We start from the raw sequence: 24,541 nt of genomic DNA on the forward strand, positions 1-24,541 counted from the left end.
GAGAGGCATGAGGTATGATCCTCACTGATTAATGGGAAGTAGTGAAAGAACGGTCAGGAGCTTAGAAGGGACAAGATTGGGAGACTGTTGACAAAAGGGTATATGGAAGAAGCATGTGATGTTCCTTCTCAAAGGAGCTCAATGTGTAAGAACATCTTTCCCATGTCAGTACTCAACAAAAAGCCCCCACTGCAACAGAGCTTATTAATATTCTGGTCAATAATTCTCTTCTCTAAGCCATCCCAATATTTGCATAAGTATTTGTTGAATAAATTAAGAAATGCAAACAAAATTACTATATAACTAAAATACCCAAGAGAATCAATTAAAAATATTTTAATCTGTCAAACACAGACTAAGATGGTTAATTTAAAAATTAAAAATAGCAGCTTTTACATAGATCAGCAATTAGGAGTCAGAAAATATAATGAAAAAAAATATTCAAACTACAAGAACAAAAATAAATATGAACACCCTAAATAGAAATGTATGGACTCTGTACAAAGACCATCAAGAATTTTACCGAAGTAAAAGAAACCGTGAGCAAAGGAAAGAACATAGCATGGTCTCTGCATTGGAAAAAAAAATAATAATAATACTTTAAAAATATTGATTATTCTCTAATGAATCTATTGAAGTTAAAATAATTCTAGTGGCAAGGGTTTTGCCTTTACAAAATTATTCTAAACTTTGACACAAATAGAAAAGAACCCCTAAATAAAAATAAATTATGGGAATAGAAAACTATCAACAATGCATCCATACATGTGTAGATTTGAGGATCTGGCATTTTAGTCCTTCACATAAGAGCCTTCCATGAGCTTTTTCCTGTTACCCTGTTTTTATTGTGGATTTACCTCGAGGAGAAACGTGCCACTTTTTTCTTCTTATCTGAAGATGCTGAGAGAAGATAATTTATAAGATGGACTCATTCTCTTCCTGAACCACACACCTGTGACAATTACTGTAATGGACAGGACCTTATGTGTATATGTGTATGATAACTGGAGCTTTGCTCTCTCAATCTGTTGTGCACAAAGCAGTCGGGGAAAAAAAACACAAAAAACAAAGTCCTGAGAGGACCTTCAAAATGGAGTAGGAGTAAGACATGGAGATCACCTACCTCCAGAAAAATACATAAAAGATACGTCAACGTGTGGAACAACTCCTAAAGAACACCTACTGAACGCTAGCAGAAGACCTCAGACCTCCCAAAAGCTGTGTGGCTGACAGGGTTTTGGTGCCCCAGCTGGGTGTCAGGCCTGAGCCTCTGAGGTGGGGGAGCCGAGTTTAGGATATTGGACCACCAGAGACCTCCCAGCCCTACGTAATATCAATTGGAGAGAGCTCTCCCAGAGATCTCCATCTCAACGCAAAGACCCAGCTCCACTCAATGACCAGAAAGCTCCAGTGCTGGACACCCCATGCCAAACAACTAGAAAAACAGGAACACAGCCCCACCCTAGCAGAGAGGCTGGGTAAAATCATAATAAGTTAATAGACACCCTAAAACACACCACTGGAGATGATCCGGCCCACAAGAAAGATAAGATCCACCAGAACACAGACACCAGTCCACTCCACCAGGAAGCCTACACAACCCACTGAACCAACCTTACCCACTGGCGGCACACACCAAAAACAATGGGAACTACGAACATGCGCCTGTACAAAGGAGACACCAAACAGAGTAAGTTAAGCAAAATGAGAAGAAAGAGAAATACACAAGTGGGTAAAAACCCACCAGAACAAACAAATGAAGAGGAAATATGCAGTCTACCTGAAAAAGAATTCAAAGTAATGATACTAAAAATGAGCCAAAATCTTGGAAATAGAAAGGAAAAATTACAAGAACCATTTAACAAGGACCTAGAAGAAATAAAGGGCAAATAAACAATGATGAATAACACAATAAAAGAAATTAAAAATTCTCTAGAAGGAATCAATAGCAGAATAACTGAGGCAGAAGAATGGATAAGTGACCTGGAAGATAAAATAGTGGAAATAACTCCTGCAGAGCAGAATAAAGAAAAAAGAATGAAAAGAATTGAGGACAGTCTCAGAGACTTCTGGGACAACATTAAATGCACCAACATTTGAATCATAGGGGTCCCAGAAGAAGAAGAGAAAAAGAAAGGGACTGAGAAAATATTTGAAGCGATTATAGTTGAAAACTTGCCTAATATGGGAAAGGAAATAGTTAATCAAGTCCAGGAGGCACAGAGAGTCCCATAGAGGATAAATCCAAGGAGATTTACATGCCAAGATACATATTAATCAAACTATCAAAAATTAAACACAAAGAAAAAATATTAAAACCACCAAGGGAAAAGCAACAAATAACATACAAGGGAATCCCCATAAGGATAACAGCTGATTTCTCAGCAGAAACTCTGCAAGCCAGAAGGGAGTTGCAAGACATATTTAAAGTGATGAAAGGGAAAAACCTACAACCAAGATTACTCTACCCAGCAAGGATCTCATTCAAATTCAACAGAGAAATTAAAACCTTTACAGATGAGCAAAAGCTAAACCAGCTTTGCAAAAAATGCTACAGGAACTTCTCTAGGCAGGAAACACAAAGGAAGGAAAAGACCTACAATAACAAACCCAAAACAATTAAGAAAATGCTAATAGGTACATACATATTAATAACTACCTTAAATGTAAATGGATTAAAGGCTCCAACCAAATGACATGGACTGGCTGACTGGATACAAAAACAAGACTCATATATATGCTGTCTACAAGAGACCCACTTCAGACCTAGGGACACATACAGACTGAAAGTAAGGGGATGGAAAAAGATGTTCCATGCAAATGGAAATCAAAAGAAAGCTGGAGTAGCAATTCTCATCTCAGACAAAAGAGACTTTAAAATAAAGACTATTACAAGAGACAAAAAAGGACACTACATAATGATCAAGGGATGAATCCAAGAAGATATAACAATTGTAAATATTTATGCACCCAACATAGAAGAACCTCAATACCTAAGGCAAATGCTAACAGCCATAAAAGGGGAAATCAACAGTAACACCCCACTTTCACCAACGGACAGGTCATCCAAACAGAAAATTAATAAGGAAACACAAGCTTTAAATGACACATTAAACAAGATGGACTTAATTGATATTGATAGGACATGCCATCCAAAAACAAGAGAATACACATTCTTCTCAAGTGCTCATGGAACATTCTCCAGGATAGACCATATCTTAGGTCACAAATCAAGCCATGGTAAATTTAAGAAAACTGAAATCATATCAAGTATCTTTTCCAACCACAACGCTATGAGACTAGATATCAACTACAGGAAAAAATCTTAAAAAATACAAACACATGGATGCTAAACAATATGCTACTAAGTAACCAAGAGATCAGTGAAGAAATCAAAGAGGAAATCAAAAAATACCTAGAAACAAATGACAATGAAAACAAGATGACCCAAAACCTATGGGATGCAGCAATAGCAGTTCTAAAAGGTAGTTTATAGTAATAAAATCCTACCTCAAGAAACAAAAAAATCTCAAACAAACAACCTAGCCTGACACTTAAAGCAATTAGAGAAAGAAGAACAAAAAAAAAACCCCAAAGTTAGCAGAATGAAAAAAATCATAAAGATCATATCAGAAATAAATGAAAAAGAAATGAAGGAAACAATGCAAATATAAATAAAACTAAGGGTTGGTTCTTTGAGAAGATAAACAAAATTGATACACCATTAGCCAGACTCATCAAGAAAAAAAGGGAGAAGAATCAAATTAACAGAATTTGAAATGAAAAAGAAGTAACAACTGACACTGCAGAAATAAAAAGGATCATGAGAGATTACTACAAGCAACTATAGGCCAATAAAATGGACAATCTGGAAGAAATGGACAAATTCTTAGAAAAGCACAAACTTCCAACACTGAACCAGGAAGAAATAGAAAATATAAACAGACCAATCACAAGCACTGAAATTAAAACTGTGATTTAAAATCTTCCAACAAACAAAAGCCCAGGACCAGAGGGCTTTATAGGTGAATTCTATCAAACATTTAGAGAAGAGCAAACACTTATCCTTCTCAAACTCTTCCAAAATATAGCAGAGGGAGGATCACCCCTGAGATCATTCTACGAGGCCACCATCACCCTGATACCACAACCAGACAAAGATGTTACAAAAAAAGAAAACTCCAGGCCAATATCACTGAGAAACAGAGATGCAAAAATCCTCAACAAAATACTAGGAAACAGAATCCAACATCACATTAAAAGGATCATACACCATGATCAAGTGGGGTTTATCCCGGGAATGCAAAGATTCTTCAATATACGCAAATCATCAATGTGATACACCATATTAACAAATTGAAGGATAAAAACCATATGATCATCTCAATAGATGCAGAAAAAGCTCTTGACAAAATTCAATGCCAATTTATGATAAAAATCCTCCAGAAAGTAGGGATAGAGGAAACTTACCTCAACATAATAAAGGTCATATATGACAAACCCACAGCCAACATGGATCTCAATGGTGAAAAAGTGAAACCATTTTCACTAAGATCAGGAAGAAGACAAGGTTGCCCATCTCAACACTATTATTCAACATGGTTTTGGAACTTTTAGCCACAGCAATCAGAGAAGAAAAAGAAATAAAAGGAATCCAAATCAGAAAGGAAGAAGTAAAACTGTCACTGTTTCCAGATGACATGATACTACACATAGAGCATCCTAAAGATGCTACCAGAAAACTACTAGAGCTAATCAGTGAATTTGGTAAAGTAGCAGGATACAAAATTAATGCACAGAAATCTCTTGCATTCCTATACACTAATGATGAAAAATCTGAAAGAGAAATTAAGGAAACACTCCCATTTATCACTGAAACAAAAAGAATATAATACCTAGGAATAAACCTACCTAAGGAGACAAAAGTCCTGTATGCAGAAAACTATAAGACACTGAAGAAAGAAATTAAAGATAATACAAACAGATGGAGAGATATACCATGTTCTTGGATTGGAAAAATCGACATTGTGAAAATGACTATACTACCCAAAGCAATCTACAGATTCAATGCAATCCCTATCAAGCTACCAATGGCATTTTTCACAGAACTAGAACAAAAAACTTCACAATTTGTAAGGAAACACAAAAGACCCCAAATAGCTAAAGCAATCTTGGCTCCCTGGCTTCAGACTATACTATAAAGCTACAGTAATCAAGTTAGTATGGGACTGGCACAAAAACAAAAGTATAGATCAGTGGAACAGGGTAGAAAGCCCAGAGATAAACCCACTCACACATGGTCACCTTATCTTTGATAAAGGAGGCAAAAATATACAATGGAGAAAAGTCAGCCTCTTCAATACATGGTGCTGGGAAAACTGGACAGCTACATGTAAAAGAATGAAATTAGAACACTCCCTAACACCATATGCAAAAATAAACTCAAAATGGATTAAAGACCTAAATGTAAGGCCAGACACTATCAAACTCTTAGAGGAAAACATAGGCAGAACACTCTATGATGTACATCACAGCAAGATCCTTTTTGATCCACCTCCTAGAGAAATGGAAATAAAAACAAAAATAAACAAATGGGAGCTTCCCTGGTGGCGCAGTGGTTGGGGGTCCACCTGCCAATGCAGGGGACGTGGGTTCGTGCCCCAGTCCGGGAGTATCTCACGTGCCGCGGAGCAGCTGGGCCTGTGAGCCATGGCCGCTGAGCCTGCATGTCCAGGGCCTGTGCCCCACAGCGGGAGAGGACACAATGGTGGGAGGCCCACATACCGCAAAAATTAAATAAATAAAATAAAAAATAAACAAATGGGACCTAATGAAACTTCAAAGCTTTTGCACAGCAAAGGAAACCATAAACAAGACCAAAAGACAACACTCAGAATGGGAGAATATTTGCAAACGAAGCAACTGACAAAGGATTAATCTCCAAAACATACAAGCAGCTCATGCAGCTCAATTATCAAAAAATAACAACCTAATCCAAAAATGGGCAGAAAACCTAAATAGACATTTCTCCAAAGAAGATATACAGATTGCCAACAAACACATGAAAGGATGCTCAACATCTCTAATCACTAGAGAAATGCAAATCAAAACTATAATGAGGTAACACTTCACACCACTCAGAATGGCCATCATCAAAAAGTCTATAAACAATAACTCCCGGAGAGGGTGTGGAGAAAAGGGAACCCTATTGCACTGTTGGTGTGAATGTAAATTGATCCAGCCACTATGGAAAACAGTATGGAGGTTCTTTAAAAAACTAAGTACTGTACTACCCAGCAATCCCACTACTGGGCATATACCCTGAGAAAACCATAATTCAAAAAGAGTCATGTACCACAATGTTCACTCCAGCACTATTTACAATAGCCAGACCATGGAAGTATCCTAAGTGCCCACTGACAGATGAATGGATAAAGAAGATGTGGCCCATATATTCAATGGAATATTACTCAGTCATAAAAAGAAATGAAATTGAGTTATTTGTAGTGAGGTGGATGGACCTAGAGTCTGTCATACAGAGTGAAGTAAGTCAGAGAGAGAAAAACAAATACCGTATACTAACAACTATATGTGGAATCTAAAACAAAACAAAAAAAAGGGTTCTGAAGAACCTAGGTGCAGGACAGGAGTAAAGAAACAGACGTAGAGAATGGACTTGAGGACACAGGTAAAGGGAAGGGTAAGCCGGGACGACGTGAGAAAGTGGCATGGACATATATACACTACCAAATTTAAAATAGATAGCTAGTGGGAAGCAGCCACATAGCACAGGGAGATCACCTCTGTGCCTTGTGACCACCTAGAGGGGTGGGATAGGGCAGTGAGAGTGAGACGCAAGAGGGAGGAGATATGGGGATATGTGTATACATACAGCTGATTCACTTTGTTAAACAGCAGAAACTAACACAACATTGTAAAGCAATTTTACTCCAATAATTATTTTTTAAAAAAAAGCTCCCAAACTGGGAATGCCTAAAATGTAGAAGAAGCCTGTATCAGTTTTACACAAATAAAATTTTGTTATTCAAACTCTTCAAATTAATAAAAATAATAAAAATTATAAATAAATAAATAGATAATGCGGGGAGGACTATAGCCCTGATAGATAGATATTAAAGCAAATTATAGACCTGTTATAAGTAAAACACTGTAGGGACTTCCCTGGCAGTCCAGTGGTTAAGACTTTGTACTTCCACTGCAGGAGGTGCGAGTCAGGGAACTAAGACCCCATATGCCGCATGGCACAACACTATAGTGTTGGCACATTAAAACAAAAAAGATATTCAGAAATAGATTGCAGTAAGAGTGGAATATAAGATAAAGGAGACTGGGGCAAGAATTATTTCTTCATACATGAAAATAAATTTCTGAACTAAATGCTAAAAAATTTAAAAAGTATGGAAAGGAAAAAATTATGCTAAATATTTACTTTTTGTTAAATGTATATGTATAGATTTTATAACCAAAAAGAGTAAACCTTCTGTACATTAAAAATGATATAACCAGGCTATAAATCACCAGAAGGGCAGAGACTTTGTCCTAGTCACTGCTATATCTCCAGAGCTTCAAATAGTATCTGGTACATTGTAGATTTGTAAGCAATTTACTTTTTTCAAATGACATCATTCAAGTCCATTCCTTTGGATCAAACTTCGATTTTTTTACATTAAGAAATGGTTTAAAATGTCTACAATTTCTACCCAAAAAGTGAGCTGAATTGTGATAAGGATTGCATTGACTCTATCAATCAATTTGGGAAGTACTGCCATCTTACGTTAAGTCTTCCAATCAGTGAATATGGGATGTTTTTCAAATTATCTAAATAATAGTTTGTAGTTTTCATAGTATAAGTTTTGCTCTTCTTGTTAAATTTATTCCTAAGTAGTGTATTCTTTATGATGCTATTGTAAATAGAATTGTTTTCTTACTGCAAGTTTTTGATCATGCGCATTGCAAGTGTATAAAATTACAATTGAGTTTTGTATCTTTATCTGGTATCCTGTAACCTTGTGGAGCTCATTTATTAGTTCTAATAGTTGTTTAGTGACTTCCTTAGGAACTTTTATGCACCTGATCGTATCATCTGCAAATAGAGATAATTTTACTCTATCCTCTCCAATACGGATGTCTTTTATTTTTTTCTCTTGCCCAACTGCGCTGGCTAGAACCTCTAGTACAACACTGAATAGAAGTGACAACAGTGGACATCCTTGTCTTATTCCCAATATTAGAGGGAAAGCATTCTGTCTTTCACCATTAAGTATGATGTTAGCTGTGAGTTTTTCATACATGTCCTTTATTAAGTTGAGGAAGTGTCTTCTATTCCTAGTTTGCTAAGTGTTTCATGATGGAGTATGGGATTTTCTTAAATGCTCATTCTAAGTCTATTGAGACAATCCCGTGATTTTTGTTTTCATTCTGTTGATATGATACATTACTTGATTTTCAGATATTAAATCAATCTTGCATTCCTAGGATAAAACAAACTGATTCTCAAATTCACATAGAATTTTAAAGGACTCAGGATAGCCAAAACAACCTTGAAAAGGAAGAACAAAGTAGAAAAACTCATACTTCTGAATTTCAAAACTAAGTACAAAGCAAGGGTAATTAAGAGAGTATGGTACAGGCACAAATACAGAGATATAGAACAACTGAATAGACTTGGGAGTCCAGAAATAAACCCATATATCTATGGCCAATTTATTTTCAATGAAGGTGCCAAAAAACATACAGTGGAGAAAGAATAGTCTTTTCTAAAAATGGTGCTGGGACAATTGGATATACACATGCAAAAAATGAAGTGGAACTCTTACTTTGTACCACTTATAAAAATTAACTCAAAATGGATCAAAGGTCTAAATGTAAAATCAAAACTGTAAAATTATTATAAGAAAACATAAGGGTAAACCTCCATGACCTTGTTTTTGCAAATTATGAGACATGAACTTTACAAGTGCTTCAATCTTAAACATTCAAAGAAATTATTAGGAAAAGTAGTAAAATCCTCAAAAAGCAATAGGCAAAGATTAAAAAAAAACAGCCAATTCACAAAAGAAGAAATACAAATACCAAATAAACGCACACAAAAAATTCCACATCACCAGTTATTGAGAAACAAAAATGAAAACAAAGCTCATTTGCCTATCAAATTACCATGGTGTTAAGGAGAGGGCCAAAAACAGCACATTAGATATAGATCCAGATATGGATATAAACATAGATATAGATACACATACACTATACATATTGATAAATGGAATATTGCCTGCCATATCAGTAAACAAAGGATGTCACAGTTATCAGTGATTGCAGCCACCACGGGAGGGTGAGCTGGTGAGCCCTGAGGAAACTCAGGATGTGAAAACACAAGATACTGACCCCAGATAGCTGAGGTACGTATCAAAGAAATGATTTCATTGAGCCTAGACTCTTGCATCTTCCCAGTCTCAGAAAAGTGATAAATTCCTTGAGATATCTAGTTTTCTTTTATTAACAGTAATCTTTTGTTCCTACTACCTGCCCTTTGTTGCAAAACTCCTATATATCCTAGCTCCCCCATTGCCTCCTCGGAGCAGGTCTTTCAGGGTTACTTGAGATGCTGCCTCCCGGGCTTTAAACCCTAAAAGTTCCCACCGAATAAAACACAACTCTCAACTTTTAGGTTGCACTTTTTTTTTTTCAGTCGACAATATGCATACAGGTGTTAGATGGATGTTAAATTACTTTTAAAAAATTCCCAGACACACAAACACACATACACACACACACACAGGAAGAAAGTATACCAAAGGGGTATTAGTGGTTATGCCACACTGTAAAATTATAAATATATTACAATGAGAAATGAGACTTTCCATTTAATGTAATAAAGGGAATTTAAAAAGCAATGAAGAAGGCATTTTGGAGAGAAATATAGGCAGCTACCCATAGCAGAGTGATCACAAAAACGTTTCTGTTGCTACAACCCAACAGCCAGGAATGGAGACAACAGGTACCATAGGATACACTCATCCATGTGGCAAACATCCTCATTCATTACCTGCTTTGGAAGTAACAAGCTGCAGCACAAGAGGCCTTCTTGTTACAATGCCTGACCCTCGAGGGAGAAAGTCCCTAAAAAAAAAAAGAAGGAATAGATTAAGGCATATTAAGGAATTCTGATCACCTATAAATTTACAAATCAAGTTCCACAAAAATTCTAATTCTCAACCTTTCAATGCATCACATATCTAAAGAATGCTAGACCCACCTTATAAAAGAGACGTTTGCAAAATAAAAAAGGGGGTGGGGGTGGGGAAGGGCCCTTATAATGAATATTAACCCACATGCATTATCATAATGACCTCACTGGAATATGTAATTCATTCATTTAGCTGGAATTAATAAAAGTTTGCATTAAACTACTGTGTATTGTCAATTCATTTTTATTTTCAGAGAACAAGGATTTACAAAAATATTTGCTGTAGAAGTTAATCCTTAAACTCTTTGGTAATTAAAAAATTCATCACTCCGTCCAGCTTCAAGATGAATATTAACACCATGAAATACTGACCATTATAAGAGGTAATAAAGGCACATTAGATTGTATCTTCTAAATACCTAAATTTTTTCTCCAATAAAAGGTCATACACAAAATGTGGGATTAAGCGGAGATAAATATTGCATATGTAGAAATTAACAGCAGAAAAAATACTGCAATTTGATTTTTGTTTTTCTCATTCCCGATAGATAGGAGCTTATAAAAAAGGAGATTTTTCAAATAAATATTGTGTTTAAAATGGCATGTTAATATACACTAAACCAATAAAACTGCAAAGAAAGTATTTTATAATTACATCTATAATGCCACATAAATCAGTACTGATTCTGAAATGTTGAAGAGAATTCATAAACATACCTATAACACTATTTTTAAAGACATTTAGAATGACTCACAACTTTTAAAAGATCATCATTTTAAAAATCACAGAATTCCATTCAAAATAAATTTCTGACTCAATGGCAATGTTTCCCAAAAAGTGGTTCCAGGACCACCAGAAAGTGTTATAACCACAGACACCCAGGATCCATTCTGAACCTACAGATTCAAAATATTTGGGGAAAGATGTGGCATCTATACTCTTAACAAACTCCAGGGGATTCTGATGTTCACCATGGTTTTTTTATTGAGTCCAAGCTCGCTCTGCATGCCACACAACAGGCTAGTGAATAGGAGATGAGGTGTTGAGGCAAGGTATAGCAACTTTATTCAGAAATCCTGCAGACAAAGAAGATGGTGGACTAGTGTCTCTGAAAAACTATCTTATCAGGGTCTGGATGCCAGTTTCTTTTATAGAATCAGAGAGGGGGAGGTGATGAGGAAGTAAAGTAAAATGGCCATAAGTTTTGCAAATATCACCTGGAATGGCCAGCCTCCAGGAGGGGATGTGTTAATTTCTTCTTTCTTGCAGCCATCCACAAGTGGACAGGGTCAGGATGTACAAAGGCACTTTGGTTTAACATTCAGGCAGAGGGGCAAGGTTACCTGAGGGAGGCCATTATGTATGATTATAATAACAAAAACAACGATAAACGGGCTTCCCTGGTGGCACAGTGGTTGAGAGTCCGCCTGACAATGCAGGGGACACGGGTTCGTGCCCCGGTACGGGAAGCCCGGTACGGTAAGTTCCCACATGCTGTGGAGTGTCTAGGCCGGTGAGCCACGGCCGCTGAGCCTGCGCGTCCGGAGCCTGTGCGCCGCAACGGGAGAGGCCACAACAGTGAGAGGCCCGCGTACCGCAAAAAAAAAAAAAAAAAAACGAAAAGCAAAGGTTAAAGTCAAAGAAACAGATCAAACATGGAGTCCAATTTAGCTCTTCCCTGTTACAGTTTGAGAACCACTGGCCTCAAGTTAGGAAATGTTACTTAACGATTTAGTGGGTAATAATGGCATGGGATATACTATGAGTTTTGTAGGAAAATTGACAGAACACAGCTTCAACACAGATGGGATTTCAGTAAACAACAGCTTATACAATTGGTAATGGTCAGTGAGAATGCTGCAAAATCCAAGGCTTTAGCTCCACTAATACTTTGGAAATAGAGAGTTACAGAGATAAAATTAAGCAAAATTTCCCCTAGTTACAACTAATTTATTTTGCAAGTGCTAGTGTAAATTCTGACAGCCTCTTAGCTAAGTTAATGACTTTACTCCTTGACTCCAAGGGCTAAGTTTCATTTGTAATGTCACTATATGTAACTAAAATAGAGAATAGTGAAATTACAGACTTGTTTTTGCTCTTTAAAAAATGCCACCTGAATAAATAGTATGATTTACTTATCAAAAAATTCACTGATAAACTAAGAAGTGCTAGGAAGATGCTGTGGGCATGGGCCTGCACTAATTAGACACCAGGAGTATGAAATCTAATGGGAAGATAAAGACATACATACACAAAGAAAACCATTAAGAAGGGAGCAGATAAATTACACTAGAGTTCAGAAATGAGAGAGACACTCTCCTTTTAAAAACATCCAAATACATGTAATCAGATACTCTTAATATTCTTCAGGAACTGTATCAGAATATTTGTTAGTTTGGATGTTTTCAGTAATCACTTTAAAAAAAACAAGGAGGGCATCTACTCTGTGCCTAGACCTAAAAAGGAAAAGTTAATTTGAGAATCAAAATGGATAAAGGGAAAATGAAACAAAACTCCAGAGCAAAGCTCTGGAGGCCATCTGTTTGAGTTATTAGGGCCATGAATGAGGTTTTAGGATGTATAGATGCCAAGGATAAATATACATGTCTTAAATATCTAAATAATGGCATTTAACAAATCAATAAAATATTTTAAGAAAAAGATGTAGAAAATAAAGGAGAGAAGGAAGAAGGAAGAAAGGAGGTTTAGTTACTTAATACCTTCGTGCTGGGATCTGCTTCAACTCATGCTTGTGACCATGTATTTATGATGTAGATTTAGTAACAATCATTTGAACATTATCAAAGCAGAAGAGAAGGTATCAAACATCTTAAATAACAAATAATTATCATGTGTTTGGCTAAAAAGTAAGCCGACAGACATAGCTAACACTTTTCTCTACATTTTTATTAAGCAAACAGAACTTTGCTTTAAGAGTAATAAACGTTTTCAAGTATCCCCTTCATGGCTCTCACCAGTCCTACCTCCAACACATACATTTTCACCAAAAGTCAAAAGATTTGGTAACCAAATCCTGCTATTTTGAAGTCTCTCCTGACTTCACAGGAGTATCTGAGTGCCACAAAGCACGAGAGAGAAATTTCTCTCTTCTGAAGACTGAGTGACTAATCTGGCACCCTGAAGATTCATGTCATTCTGATGACCCAGCAGCATGAAAACCATATGCCCAGCACACCCCTGCTGTGAGAGGTAAGGGGGTGAGCCCTCAAATGAAACACAGAGGACTTCTCATTGAACCACAGTTCTGCCACTGAATGGGCAAAATTCTCTAAACCTCAGTTTCTTTTTCTACTAAATTGAGATAATCCTATGAATTAAAGGAAATGCAACACATGGGAAATTTTTAAAAACCAAAGCACCACAGAAAAAAGTAGTACTATTATTATTGCTACAATACAACCACAGGGTGTTTTCCCTGATATTTTAGCATCCTCTCACGTAAAGAAAAAAAGCCTTGACAATTTTTAACATTTCATGAATGAAATTTGGAGGTGAGGAGGCTCAGATCCCACCTGAACTGTCACCTTGATATTGACCAGCTGCACTGGTTTGGAAAGCTCAGTTCCTTATTCCTGCCTCCATCAACAGGGAGCCAAGGCACTGATACAAACAATCATGAATAATTCATTAGCCATTGAGTACAACCATCCATTTGAATGTTATTATTTTCTGTGCAATAGGTGGTTGGTTCTTCTGTAGGTAGATCTTACAGAAAAATTACTTTGCTAAATTAATGCAGAAAAAAAGACTGTGCCTTTAGTATTACTGTGGATTTAAATTTGTGTGCCATTTTCCTGAAAAATGGACCTTCAAGGTAGAGCAAGAAGAGTAATCTGGAGACTAAGCAGTATTAAATTGACTCCCTTCTTTAGCCTGAATGCCTCATCTATAATTGGACTGTACAGATTTTAAGGCAGGAGTAGTGCTTCCCTCTCCATGCCACATAGCAGCTACGATTCAAATGTCTTTCTTCTCTCTCAACCCATCTCAATAAAGCATTAATCTACACAGTCTTAACCGCTAGTCTTCAGACAAAAAGTCAATGCTCTTTCATGGTTTCCTGATTCCTGAACAAAAAGGAGAGAACAGTTCCCATGCTATGGTCTAAGAACCACCTTGATAACATTTCTTATTGGCTCTTCCAGAAACTTAGTTATCAAGAAATATTATCATTGCTCAATTAGGAAATGATTGATCTTTGGAAGCCTAAAAAGAGAGCAATGGCTGTATCAACAAAGCTAAAAGGAATTTCCCCCCCTTAGCAGAAAATAAACTATGGACATGCTTTTGTTCAATATAGATGTAATGATGACTAACCAGGTGATCTGTTCAGTAAATAAATGTCTAACATCTGCTCTTGACTGAAGCCAAGAGATATAACTCATACCCTCCAATAAGTTAATTCATGTAGCTGATCCATTCAAAGCCAAATCATCTTAGTCTTGGGGAGGGGAGTGGGAAACAAAATGCAAATGACTACAGTAAGCATGACAGACTCTATGGTTAAGCTCCACACAAGTTGAAGTATCAATGCAAAGCAGGGAATAATCTATTCTGCTTGGGGGACCAGCCAGAAACAATTTCAGAGAGACATAAGATAAGGAGGCATTCCCACAGGGGATCCACAGGGAATGTGTAAAGACATGGGAGATCTACATAACACAGAACATTATGGAACTGTAAATATTAAAGAAAGGTCAGAATGAGGTGGAGAAGTCTCTGGAGAAGGAGGCAGGAGGAGACCTTAGATGCTTCACTTGTATTTTTTTCTTCCTATGAAAACAGGAGAGCACTGAAGAGTTTTCAGTGATCAGATTTACAGTTCACTGGGGGACTCTACAGAGAATGTTGAAAAGGGAAAACAAAAGACGGGGAGGCTAGTCACTAACCAGTCTAGGTCACTGAGGAAGAAGATGATAAAGGTTATTCAAGGCAGTGATAGTGAATATGGAGAGAAGACAACAGAGAGGATGGACAACTGACAGGACTTAATGATCACTTTGATGTGGAATGAAATGATATGAAGGAGTTAATAGCCACCAGGATATTTCTGGTTTGGGAAGCTGATTGAATAGTGGTGCCATTAATCAGAATAGGAAATACAGAAATATCTGGTTATAGCTGATATATATATAGTATCTACCATGTGCCAGGCATCATTCTCATTTGATCTTCATAACAACCCTATGAGGTAGATACTATTGTTATTCTCACTTCACCGATGGGAACACTGAGGCACAGAAACGCTACATAATTTTCTCAAAGTCACAAAGCTAGTGACAGATCTAGGACTCAAACCTAGAAAGTGTGACTCTAGCATCTGTGCTCTTGAGCATTAGACTATGCTACACTGTAAAAAAAAAATGGGAGAAGATGAGGATATGTTGACCTTTAGATACCTAGAGAATATCTAGATTAAGACAACAAGTACATAGTTAGACTGAGCAACTGGAACTTAGGATAAAGGTCCTGTGCAGAGATAATAATTTGTGAGTCTTCATTGGAGCAGGTTGTTAAAGCCAAGAGAACAGATGAGTAGGAACAGAGTGGAGAAGAGTGATGAATATGGAGTCTGGAAAATACCAATACTTAATGAGCACCTGAAAGAAGTAGAACTAACGAAGAGATTGAGAAAGAGTCCCCAGAGCAATAAGTTAAATACCAGAAGTCAGAGGTATCCCAAAGTCACACTAGCCTCTTAGACATCTCCACTTAGATGTCTCAAAACTATTCTCTACAATTAACTCATTATCATCTATGCAACATGTTTCTCCTCCTTTATTCTCAATCACAATCCACATCATCAGCATCCATACATGTCAGCCAAACCAAGTACATGGAAATCATCCATCCACCATCATCCTCTGTCTTCATGCTCCAAAATGGCCACCAAGTCCTGCTGATTCTACCTTAATATTGCTTAAATGCATCCTCTCTTCTCTATTTCAATCCCTGTTCCAGGTGCCTCCAACTCTCATACAGACTACCACAATAATCTCCCAATTAATTTCCCTGCATCCAATTTGAGCACCCTCCAATCCAACCTCAAGAGGAACATAAGTCCCATCACAACATTCACAGACTCTAAATCATTAAATGAATCCCCACTGTCTTTAGCATGAAATCCAAACTGTAAACAACAACAAAAAAAGTGTGCATCCTAGTGTAAGTTTCAGTGTTCACCTGTGCTCTCGGGCACGTTCCTTGGCATATTCCATGCTTCCCTCATGGGATGCGCTCTCCCCACTTCTCCATCTAGTCAACTCCTACTTAATCTTCAATACTCAGCTCCATATCACATTCTCCAAGAAAATCCCCCTGTACACCTTCTTTGAAATCCCCCTGTACACCTTCTTTGAAATCCCCCTGTACACCTTCTTTGAAATCCCCCTGTACATGCCTCTACCTAAACTCTCAACACACACTTGTCATACTGGTCTATTTACACATCTGCTCCCTCATCCCTGTGTTCCTTCCAGTGCCTCCTTCAGTGCCCAGGTATTATTTTTAACACTTTCCACCTACTCTTTCAGGGTGTTTTCTTATTGCCCCATATATTCAAAACATGGAAGAAAAACATTCTCATATTTGATTCTCAACAAGCAGACAACTAAGTGGCATTTTACCATGGACAGAAAGAACAGGCAAGATAACTTTTGATTTACCAGTAATCTGCTGAGGTCATTGAAATTAATATTTTATTTATGAATGTTTAAGATCTAACAGTATTCACCAAAGTACACAATACAGAACATCAGGGAGGCAAATATTACTGAATGTCTGAAGACACAGAATAGAATTTGAAGGAAACAATATTTTTAAAAATCCAAGGGCCAATATACTTTTTAAAATCATTCCTTAAAAACAGAGACGTCTCTTCTAAAAATTATCCTCAAAATGTAATTTTATGTGTTCCAAAACAGTTCCGGTAGGATTATTATCTCACAGTCTTTCAAAATGATAACTCAATTTTAAAGAAAGAAAGGAAAAGAGGAAAAAGAGGGAGAGAAATAGGAGAGAGAAACAGAGATAGGTCACTGCCAAATACTGTTTACTCCCTGCCCCAAGAAGGACTGAGGTCATGTATTCCACACACTGAACACAATGGCGCTGTTAAAATGGCTTTGTGTTTGCATGCCCTAATCTCGAGCTTTGCCAGCCATTACAATGCCACTTTAATTGCTGCAGGAAGTAATTATGCCAAAATCCACACATTTAATTGGAAGTTTTCCACCACAGTTTCCTTTTTCCCCTAAATTCTTGGCACACAATAAGAATATTAGCATTTACTGATTTGTAAAAGATCACATTTTGGGGCTATCATTTACTCTATAATTTGTGGTATTCAATAAATACCACCATCATTTTGTTTGAAAAACATAGTTGCAAATCCAAACGCAAGAAACACAGTGCTTTTATTTTTTTTTACAAACATCTAAGAAATTTCAATATTTACCTTTCATTCACAAAACTCAGAATTTCTAAGCAATATGTTTTCATTAAATATAATTAACCAATAATTAATGGTTCCCATTGCAATATTCAAAATGCAAAAGTTTCTGAGTCAGAGATCTGTAAACTGAAGGAAGAAGCCAGTTCACAGTTTACAAATACCATGTGTTCTCCCCACTAGGAAATGCTCTCAAAAATTTAATGCCTTCATATGTAATCCACTTTAATTACTTATTCACAAAGTCAGTTCAAGAATTTAAAGCACCAGATTAATGAGTCCCAGCATCAAGTAGAGGCACTTAGCTGTCATTCTATTTCAAATCACAGATTATACCTTACCCTGGGTAGCTGCCGTGCAAATGAATGACAAAGGGACAACTAAAGAGACTGTTAGTTGCCTACCCAATAACCATTTGCCCATTATTTCTTATTAACAGAATCCCAATTTTGTTGAGAATGGCAATGTGCCCAACTTAAATAGGTAAATAAATAAATAAACCTACACTTCCCAGCCTCCCTTATAAATGGGGTGTCCACACAATTATATTTTAGTCAGTAAGATATAATTAGAGGTTGCTGAGTGACATCACAGATAGTTCCTTTGAAAGGACCTAATTTAACTGATGTATACCTTTGGCCCTACCCTCTCTTTCTTCTCCCTCTCAGGTATACATGATAGCAGAGCTGCAGCAACCATCTTACATCACAAGGCAACCTTGAAGAAGAAAGCTATGCACTAAGAATGGCAGAGAAAAAAAAGACAGAGTCCAGAATAGTGATGGCATTATGAGTCACTGAACCAGCCTTGCACTGCCTAACAAAGAGAATGAGAAAGAAAAAGAGAGACAGCATGGTTTAGACATGTTTCTCAACTTTCTTATTTACTACTGTGCACATAAGAAGCCTTATTAGACATTTTCCGCATTAATTTCCTCCCATTAAATTTAATACCACAGCTGTACTATAGTATATGTACAGCATGTACATCTATGCTTTATACATAAAAAGAGTAAGATTTTTTTTGACCCCCAAGAATCAATTTTTGCCCCCTCAGGGGCAATCTCACCCCCATTGAAAATATGTACTACAGATCAAAGAAAAATAAGAGAACCCAGGGTGCTAAACATTCAGTTCTGTTGGTCACCCCTTCCTGCAGGGTTTTTAAAAGAGATGTGTGGAAAGGACAAGGTCAGACAGCCTTTGCCTCAAACCCCAATACATTCCCTTCACAACCCTGAAAACATGGGCTGGATCATATGTAACCTTCATTTGGCCAAGTTAAGAGGCAGGCCTAAAGCCTGGCTATCAAAGAAACTGAAAGGTGTCCCGTGCCCCTTTTTCCATGAATCCCATTCATGAACCTCAGACCTTTGTACTTTGACACCACAATGGCTAGGAAAGGCCCATGTGTGGAAGACCACACTCAGTGAGAAACAAGGGCGAGAGAACACTTATCCAATGACTAGGCAAAGCTGGTCTAGGCAGCCCACTTCAACCCCTCCCCTACTAAGGCATAACTTGGAGAAATGTGGCCCAATTACTGTCCTTGGTCCTGAATGTGTACTACAGGTTCCTTGGCAGGGTGACGGAAGGAAAGTATGAATAAGGGTAGAAACTTCCCTAGCCAATACTGTACTCTCTGTTTTCACTTTTTCTGAGACACTGGAAGAAAAAAATAGCCCAAAAGTATAGGTCATTTTCTCCATGAAAACAAAACAGAGAGCCACAGCCACACCGTATAGTGTTTTTGTCAATGGGAACAAGATTTCCAATTGTCAAGGACAGCTTTAAGTGGATCCTTGAATCCAGTTCCTCCCTAACACTCTAGAAGCTTCATCCATTATTCCCCCTCACAAATCTTTTATTCCCAGAACATCTGGTTCTCAAGTGACTTCACACTAATTTCAGAGCCTTGTGTTGACTCCTCTACCACAGAAGCCCTTACCCAATGCACCTTTCTTTACCCATCTCACCCTTAAAGATAGAATGTTGGCAGAGCTTCCTATGCATGGCAAGTATTTCCTGATACGACAGTATATTTAGATGCTCCTCCTCTTTATTCCAAAGTACCACGAACCCCAGTCACATCCCCTTGCCTAGACAAGCTCCCTACGACAGGAACCTCATTTCTATAACGCCAGTGTTTGGCATAGCACCTGGCACAAAGAACGTGCTCAGTGCTGACTTGGTAAACACATAAAGTCAGCATTCTAGGAATGAAAACTGAATTTATTGGGAAGATAAATTTTAAGGGGTGGCTTTTAAAAAATAAATACACATTCATAATTAAAGATATAGGTATCATGTATGTGGTCTATTGTTTTATTTTCTTACCTGAAATGTGTTTTTTCTTGTCTGTTTAATTGACTTTTTCCTGTGATCCTATATCATTGATTACGAAAATTTTAAAGATCAAAGAACTAGGGAAAAAGGAAAAACACTCAATATCTAACAGATGGTTATATATATATATAAACATGAATATATATATTTAAAATACACACATAATAAATGTTTAGTTATTTCTTATCTTAGAAGTTACCTTTGAAACTATATTCCCAATAAGAGTTTAGGAAAAATACTTTTAATAGCTCCAAGTCCTGAAATGTACTAAAAGTAGCCAGTGGAAACACAGAGTTCAAATAATTCCTTCTTACTATTCAATAAACTCTGCTGACTAAAGAAGGCATATTAATGAATAAACTTAAGAATTATTTTCTCTATCTATACTTCTCTGAGTATACCCATTAGACCATATTGCTCATTCGTATATGTCAAGAATAATATGTAAACTACATGTCCACCAACAATCAGTAAACTGAGAGTATGTAACTAAGGTGGCCATTTTTTTTTTTTACTGTCCAAATTATTTGCTATACTAAATTGCTTGGTGGCTTCCTTCTTTATTTAGAGTATAAAGCACCTCAAAGTATCATTTGCCTCAGCAGCAATGTTTCCTCTTTCTTGTAAGACCCAGCAAGCTTTATTTTTTAATTAATTAATTATTTATTTTTGGTTCCCTTGGGTCTTCGTTGCTGCACACAGGCTTTCTCTAGTTGCAGAGAAAGTGAGCGGGGGCTACTCTTCGCTGCAGTGCACATGTTTCTCATTGCGGTGGCTTCTCTTGTTGCGGAGCACAGGCTCTAGGCACACAAGCTTCAGCAGCTGTGGCACGTGGGCTCAGTAGTTGTGGCTCACGAGCTCTAGAGCACAGGCTCAGTAGTTGTGGCACACGGGCTTAGTTGCTCTTTGGCATGTGGGATCTTCCCGGACCAGGGCTTGAACCCATGTCCCCTGCATTAGCAGGCAGACTCTTAACCACTGCGCCAACAGGGAAGTCCCCCAGCATGCTTTAAAAAACGAGCACACAAGCTTTTGAAAATTTAAGAAGTCCAAAGGAGAACAGACCATTAGGTTGAATATAAAACAATCAAATCTGACAGAATCTACTAAAAAAATGAATGTTTAAGATAGCATTTAACATAGGAAGCAGAACAGAGAGATATAAATGGAGTAATTATTTTCAAATTTGAATTTATCTTTACTGGAGTTTTATTAGATAAATAATATAATAATTATGTCTGTGAAATGCTTTTAAAGACTTATTTTTAAGGCAGTATAGCATGGTGGTTAAGAGCACAGATTCTAGCACTAAAATGCCTGGGTTTAAATTCAAAATCCATTGCTAACTGGCTCAGTTTCCTCATCTGTAAGTTGGGGTGTAAGTTTACCTGTTGTTGGCCAAATATGATAACGCAACTCAATTTTTTTCTGATTTGAGAAACAGACTCCCAGACACAGAAAACAAATTTATGGTTACTAAAGGGGAAAGGGGGTGGTAAGAGTTTGGGATTAGCAGATACAAACTACTATATACAAAATAGATTTAAAAACAAGGTCCTACTGTATAGCCCAGGGAACTATATTCAATATCCTGTAATAAACCATAATGGAAAATATGAAAAAGAATATATATATGTATAACTGAATCACTTCACTGTATACCAGAAACTAACACAACAATGTAACTCAACTATACTTCAATTTAAAATTTTTTTTTAAATTTTTTCTGATTTGAGAATGGTAAAATCATGCATAAAACTTACATTGTGTAATGAAATCTGAAGCAGCACCCTAAAATCAAACAGGCTAATATATCTAACACATATTTGCTACTAGTATATCTATAGCAAAACAAACGAATATTCACACTAACAGAGATAAAGACAAACTGTGAATAACCTCACATCAGTCAGGTAAAGCTTGCCAGTAAATGAATTTAGGTCAATATAAGTTTTGCCAGATGAATTACAAAAATATTTAATTTTCAGAGGATTCTGCATTTTGAAATCACAGACAGGAAGACTGAAGTACTTATAGTAACACCCAGCACATAGTAAGTGGTCAAAAATATTAGCTGCTATCATTATAACCATCATCATCATCATTATTTTTAGCAAAAATAGTAGTAGTGGGCTTCCCTGGTGGCGCAGTGGTTGGGAGTCCGCCTGCCGATGCAGGGGACGCGGGTTCGTGCCCCGGTCCGGGAGGATCCCCCGTGCCGCGGAGCGGCTGGGCCCGTGAGCCATGGCTGCTGAGCCTGCGCCTCCGGAGCCTGTGCTCCGCAACGGGAGAGGCCACAACGGTGGCCCGCGTACCGCAAAAAAAAAAAAAAAAAAAAAGTAGTACTAGTAAGTTATCCTGAAATCTATTTAGTAATTAATTACCCAAATTTGTTTCAGAACATATATATATATATATATATATATATATATCTCCATAGCAACAAGTATCTTTGATGATCTTCTGCTAGCCATAGGCATGTGAATTTAGGGTAAACTAGATTCAGTTTGTCATACTGAAAAGTTTTGGGTAATATGAAAAGGAAAATATATCAAAATAAACACCTATAACTTTAACCTTTTCAGCTGCTTCCTGGAAAGTCATCAGCTACCTAAAGACTATTCTCTAAGAGCTCTCAGTATTGTTCTACTGTTTTCCATAATAAAGGTTAATGCAAAACATGGAATGAAAGCTTAAACCAACAAACATTCTCCAACTACAATGTGCTCAATTCAAATGCAGAATGAAATGAATCCCCTGGCATCTAGAGTATTCCACAAGCGTATTGCAAATTTTATTTCTAGCCACTTAAGAGCACCAGTGAAAAGAGCTCAAGCTCAAATACTTAGAAAAGATTTCCATTCTCATAAGGAGAGGCATTTATTAGCACTTAATGGCCCCCTTTCATTGCCTTTCCACAGATGTATCTCTAATAGTTCCAATTATAATTTCAAGAAACAAAACCAATAATGGTATAAAAGTCTTTAGTTCAGTGTGTGCATTATGAAAAGAGATCTTTAACAACACAAACCACCTATAAAAGTATATGACAACATGGGATCTGGGTAGACAATATCACAAAAAAGAGAGGAGGTGGTATAAAAGTACTGGTCAAAAACCCATCTTAGGTTCCAGCTGTGACTTCAACACATCATTTAATCTATAAGACTCAGTTTTCTAAAACATCTTTAAAATATGAGGACTGAACTAATGTCTGAGAACACCTCTGCCACTTCCAATGCTCTATCAGTCTGATGGTAGAAGTAAATCAAGATACATAGAATCTAATCCCATCAGTGGCTTTCTAAGCAATCTTAAGGCTTCCTGTTTTCACTTCCACAACTGGAGATATTTGTATCCAGTTTAAATCCAACGAAGGCAAAGGATTATGTCTTTTATTTTCTCCCTACTATACCATGCATGGCACATAGCAGGTACTCAAAACTATTAGAGGAAAGGACAAAAGGGAGGAAGGAAGGCAGGCAAGAAGAGAGGAAGAAAGAAAGAAAGAAACGGATTGGCTAAATAATTTATTGTGGCTGGAGCAGGGCATGTAAGATGACAATGATTAAAGACAGCTTGGAATATGGGTTTCTTACTTTTAATAAAGATCATATTAGGAAATTTTAAATTTAGAGAATATACTATATCAGTAAATATTAGAGATAATACCTATTAAATGTTTTCTACCCTCAGAAATAAGATGCTAAAAAATTTAATGTGTGATAGGCTATGTAGGGTTATGTATTTATGAATTATTGTTGTAATACTTTATGGAGCATAAATTATCAATATTTTTTCATTATTGAATATTTTTCCTCATTGTTAGTTTTTAGTATCAATATAGGTAGAAAAATAAATGCCAATCAACTGAAAATGAAAATACTGAGATTTGGAAGTGAGAGAAGAAAAGATAGAACGAAATCTCTTGATTATTAGGTGGAAGGTAGCATGTAGCACAAGAGTTCTAACATTAGTACACAATATTAACAAAATAGAAGCACTTCAAATCATTTAATTACCTATTTATGCAACTAAATCTATTACTTTTGTTAATGTGAATATCGTAAATATTCACTAATAGTCACATGCCAATAACTCAAAACTAAAGTGAAGTTTCAGCTGTCACTCTCTACAGTTTATATTTTCATGAAGTCAGTGCTCAAGATTCATATCTTAACTCCTGAGTCAATGAGATTTGAGATGCAATAAGCCAATATTTTTTACACTATGGGATCTGACCAATAAGTAGGTGATGAAATCAATTTTATAAATCATAACCAACATACTTTTTATAATGGAAAGGAATATAATTCAATAGAAAATATCCCAGTATATCACATGTAGAAATGTTAAGTATTTCACAATACTTTTGTTTCAATTTTATAAACATCCACTGGGTCACAATGTAAAATGCATCTCTTACAAAGAGATATAGTCAATGTTTGAAAAACACTAGGTGCATCTTCACTATTCCACTTAAGGCTATATATGTTTGCGGTATTTTACATATATTCCAA

The 24,541-nt window shown here is 36.7% G+C and overlaps 1 protein-coding gene across 12 annotated transcripts in view; it reads right to left on the reverse strand.

Annotated features, from left to right (window-relative positions):
- The window catches only part of DNM3 (dynamin 3), a 573,184-nt gene that overhangs the window by 471,247 nt on the left and 77,396 nt on the right, over positions 1–24,541 (reverse strand). For all 12 annotated transcript variants that reach the window (XM_049715524.1, XM_012532983.3, XM_049715544.1 and 9 more), the window contains exon 2: positions 10,064–10,137. In XM_049715524.1, coding sequence (XP_049571481.1) covers positions 10,064–10,137 — 74 coding nt within the window. The remainder of the gene's footprint in view (positions 1–10,063; positions 10,138–24,541) is intronic.

The sequence above is a fragment of the Orcinus orca genome, chromosome 1, assembly GCF_937001465.1.
Source record: "Orcinus orca chromosome 1, mOrcOrc1.1, whole genome shotgun sequence".
NCBI lineage: Eukaryota > Metazoa > Chordata > Mammalia > Artiodactyla > Delphinidae > Orcinus > Orcinus orca.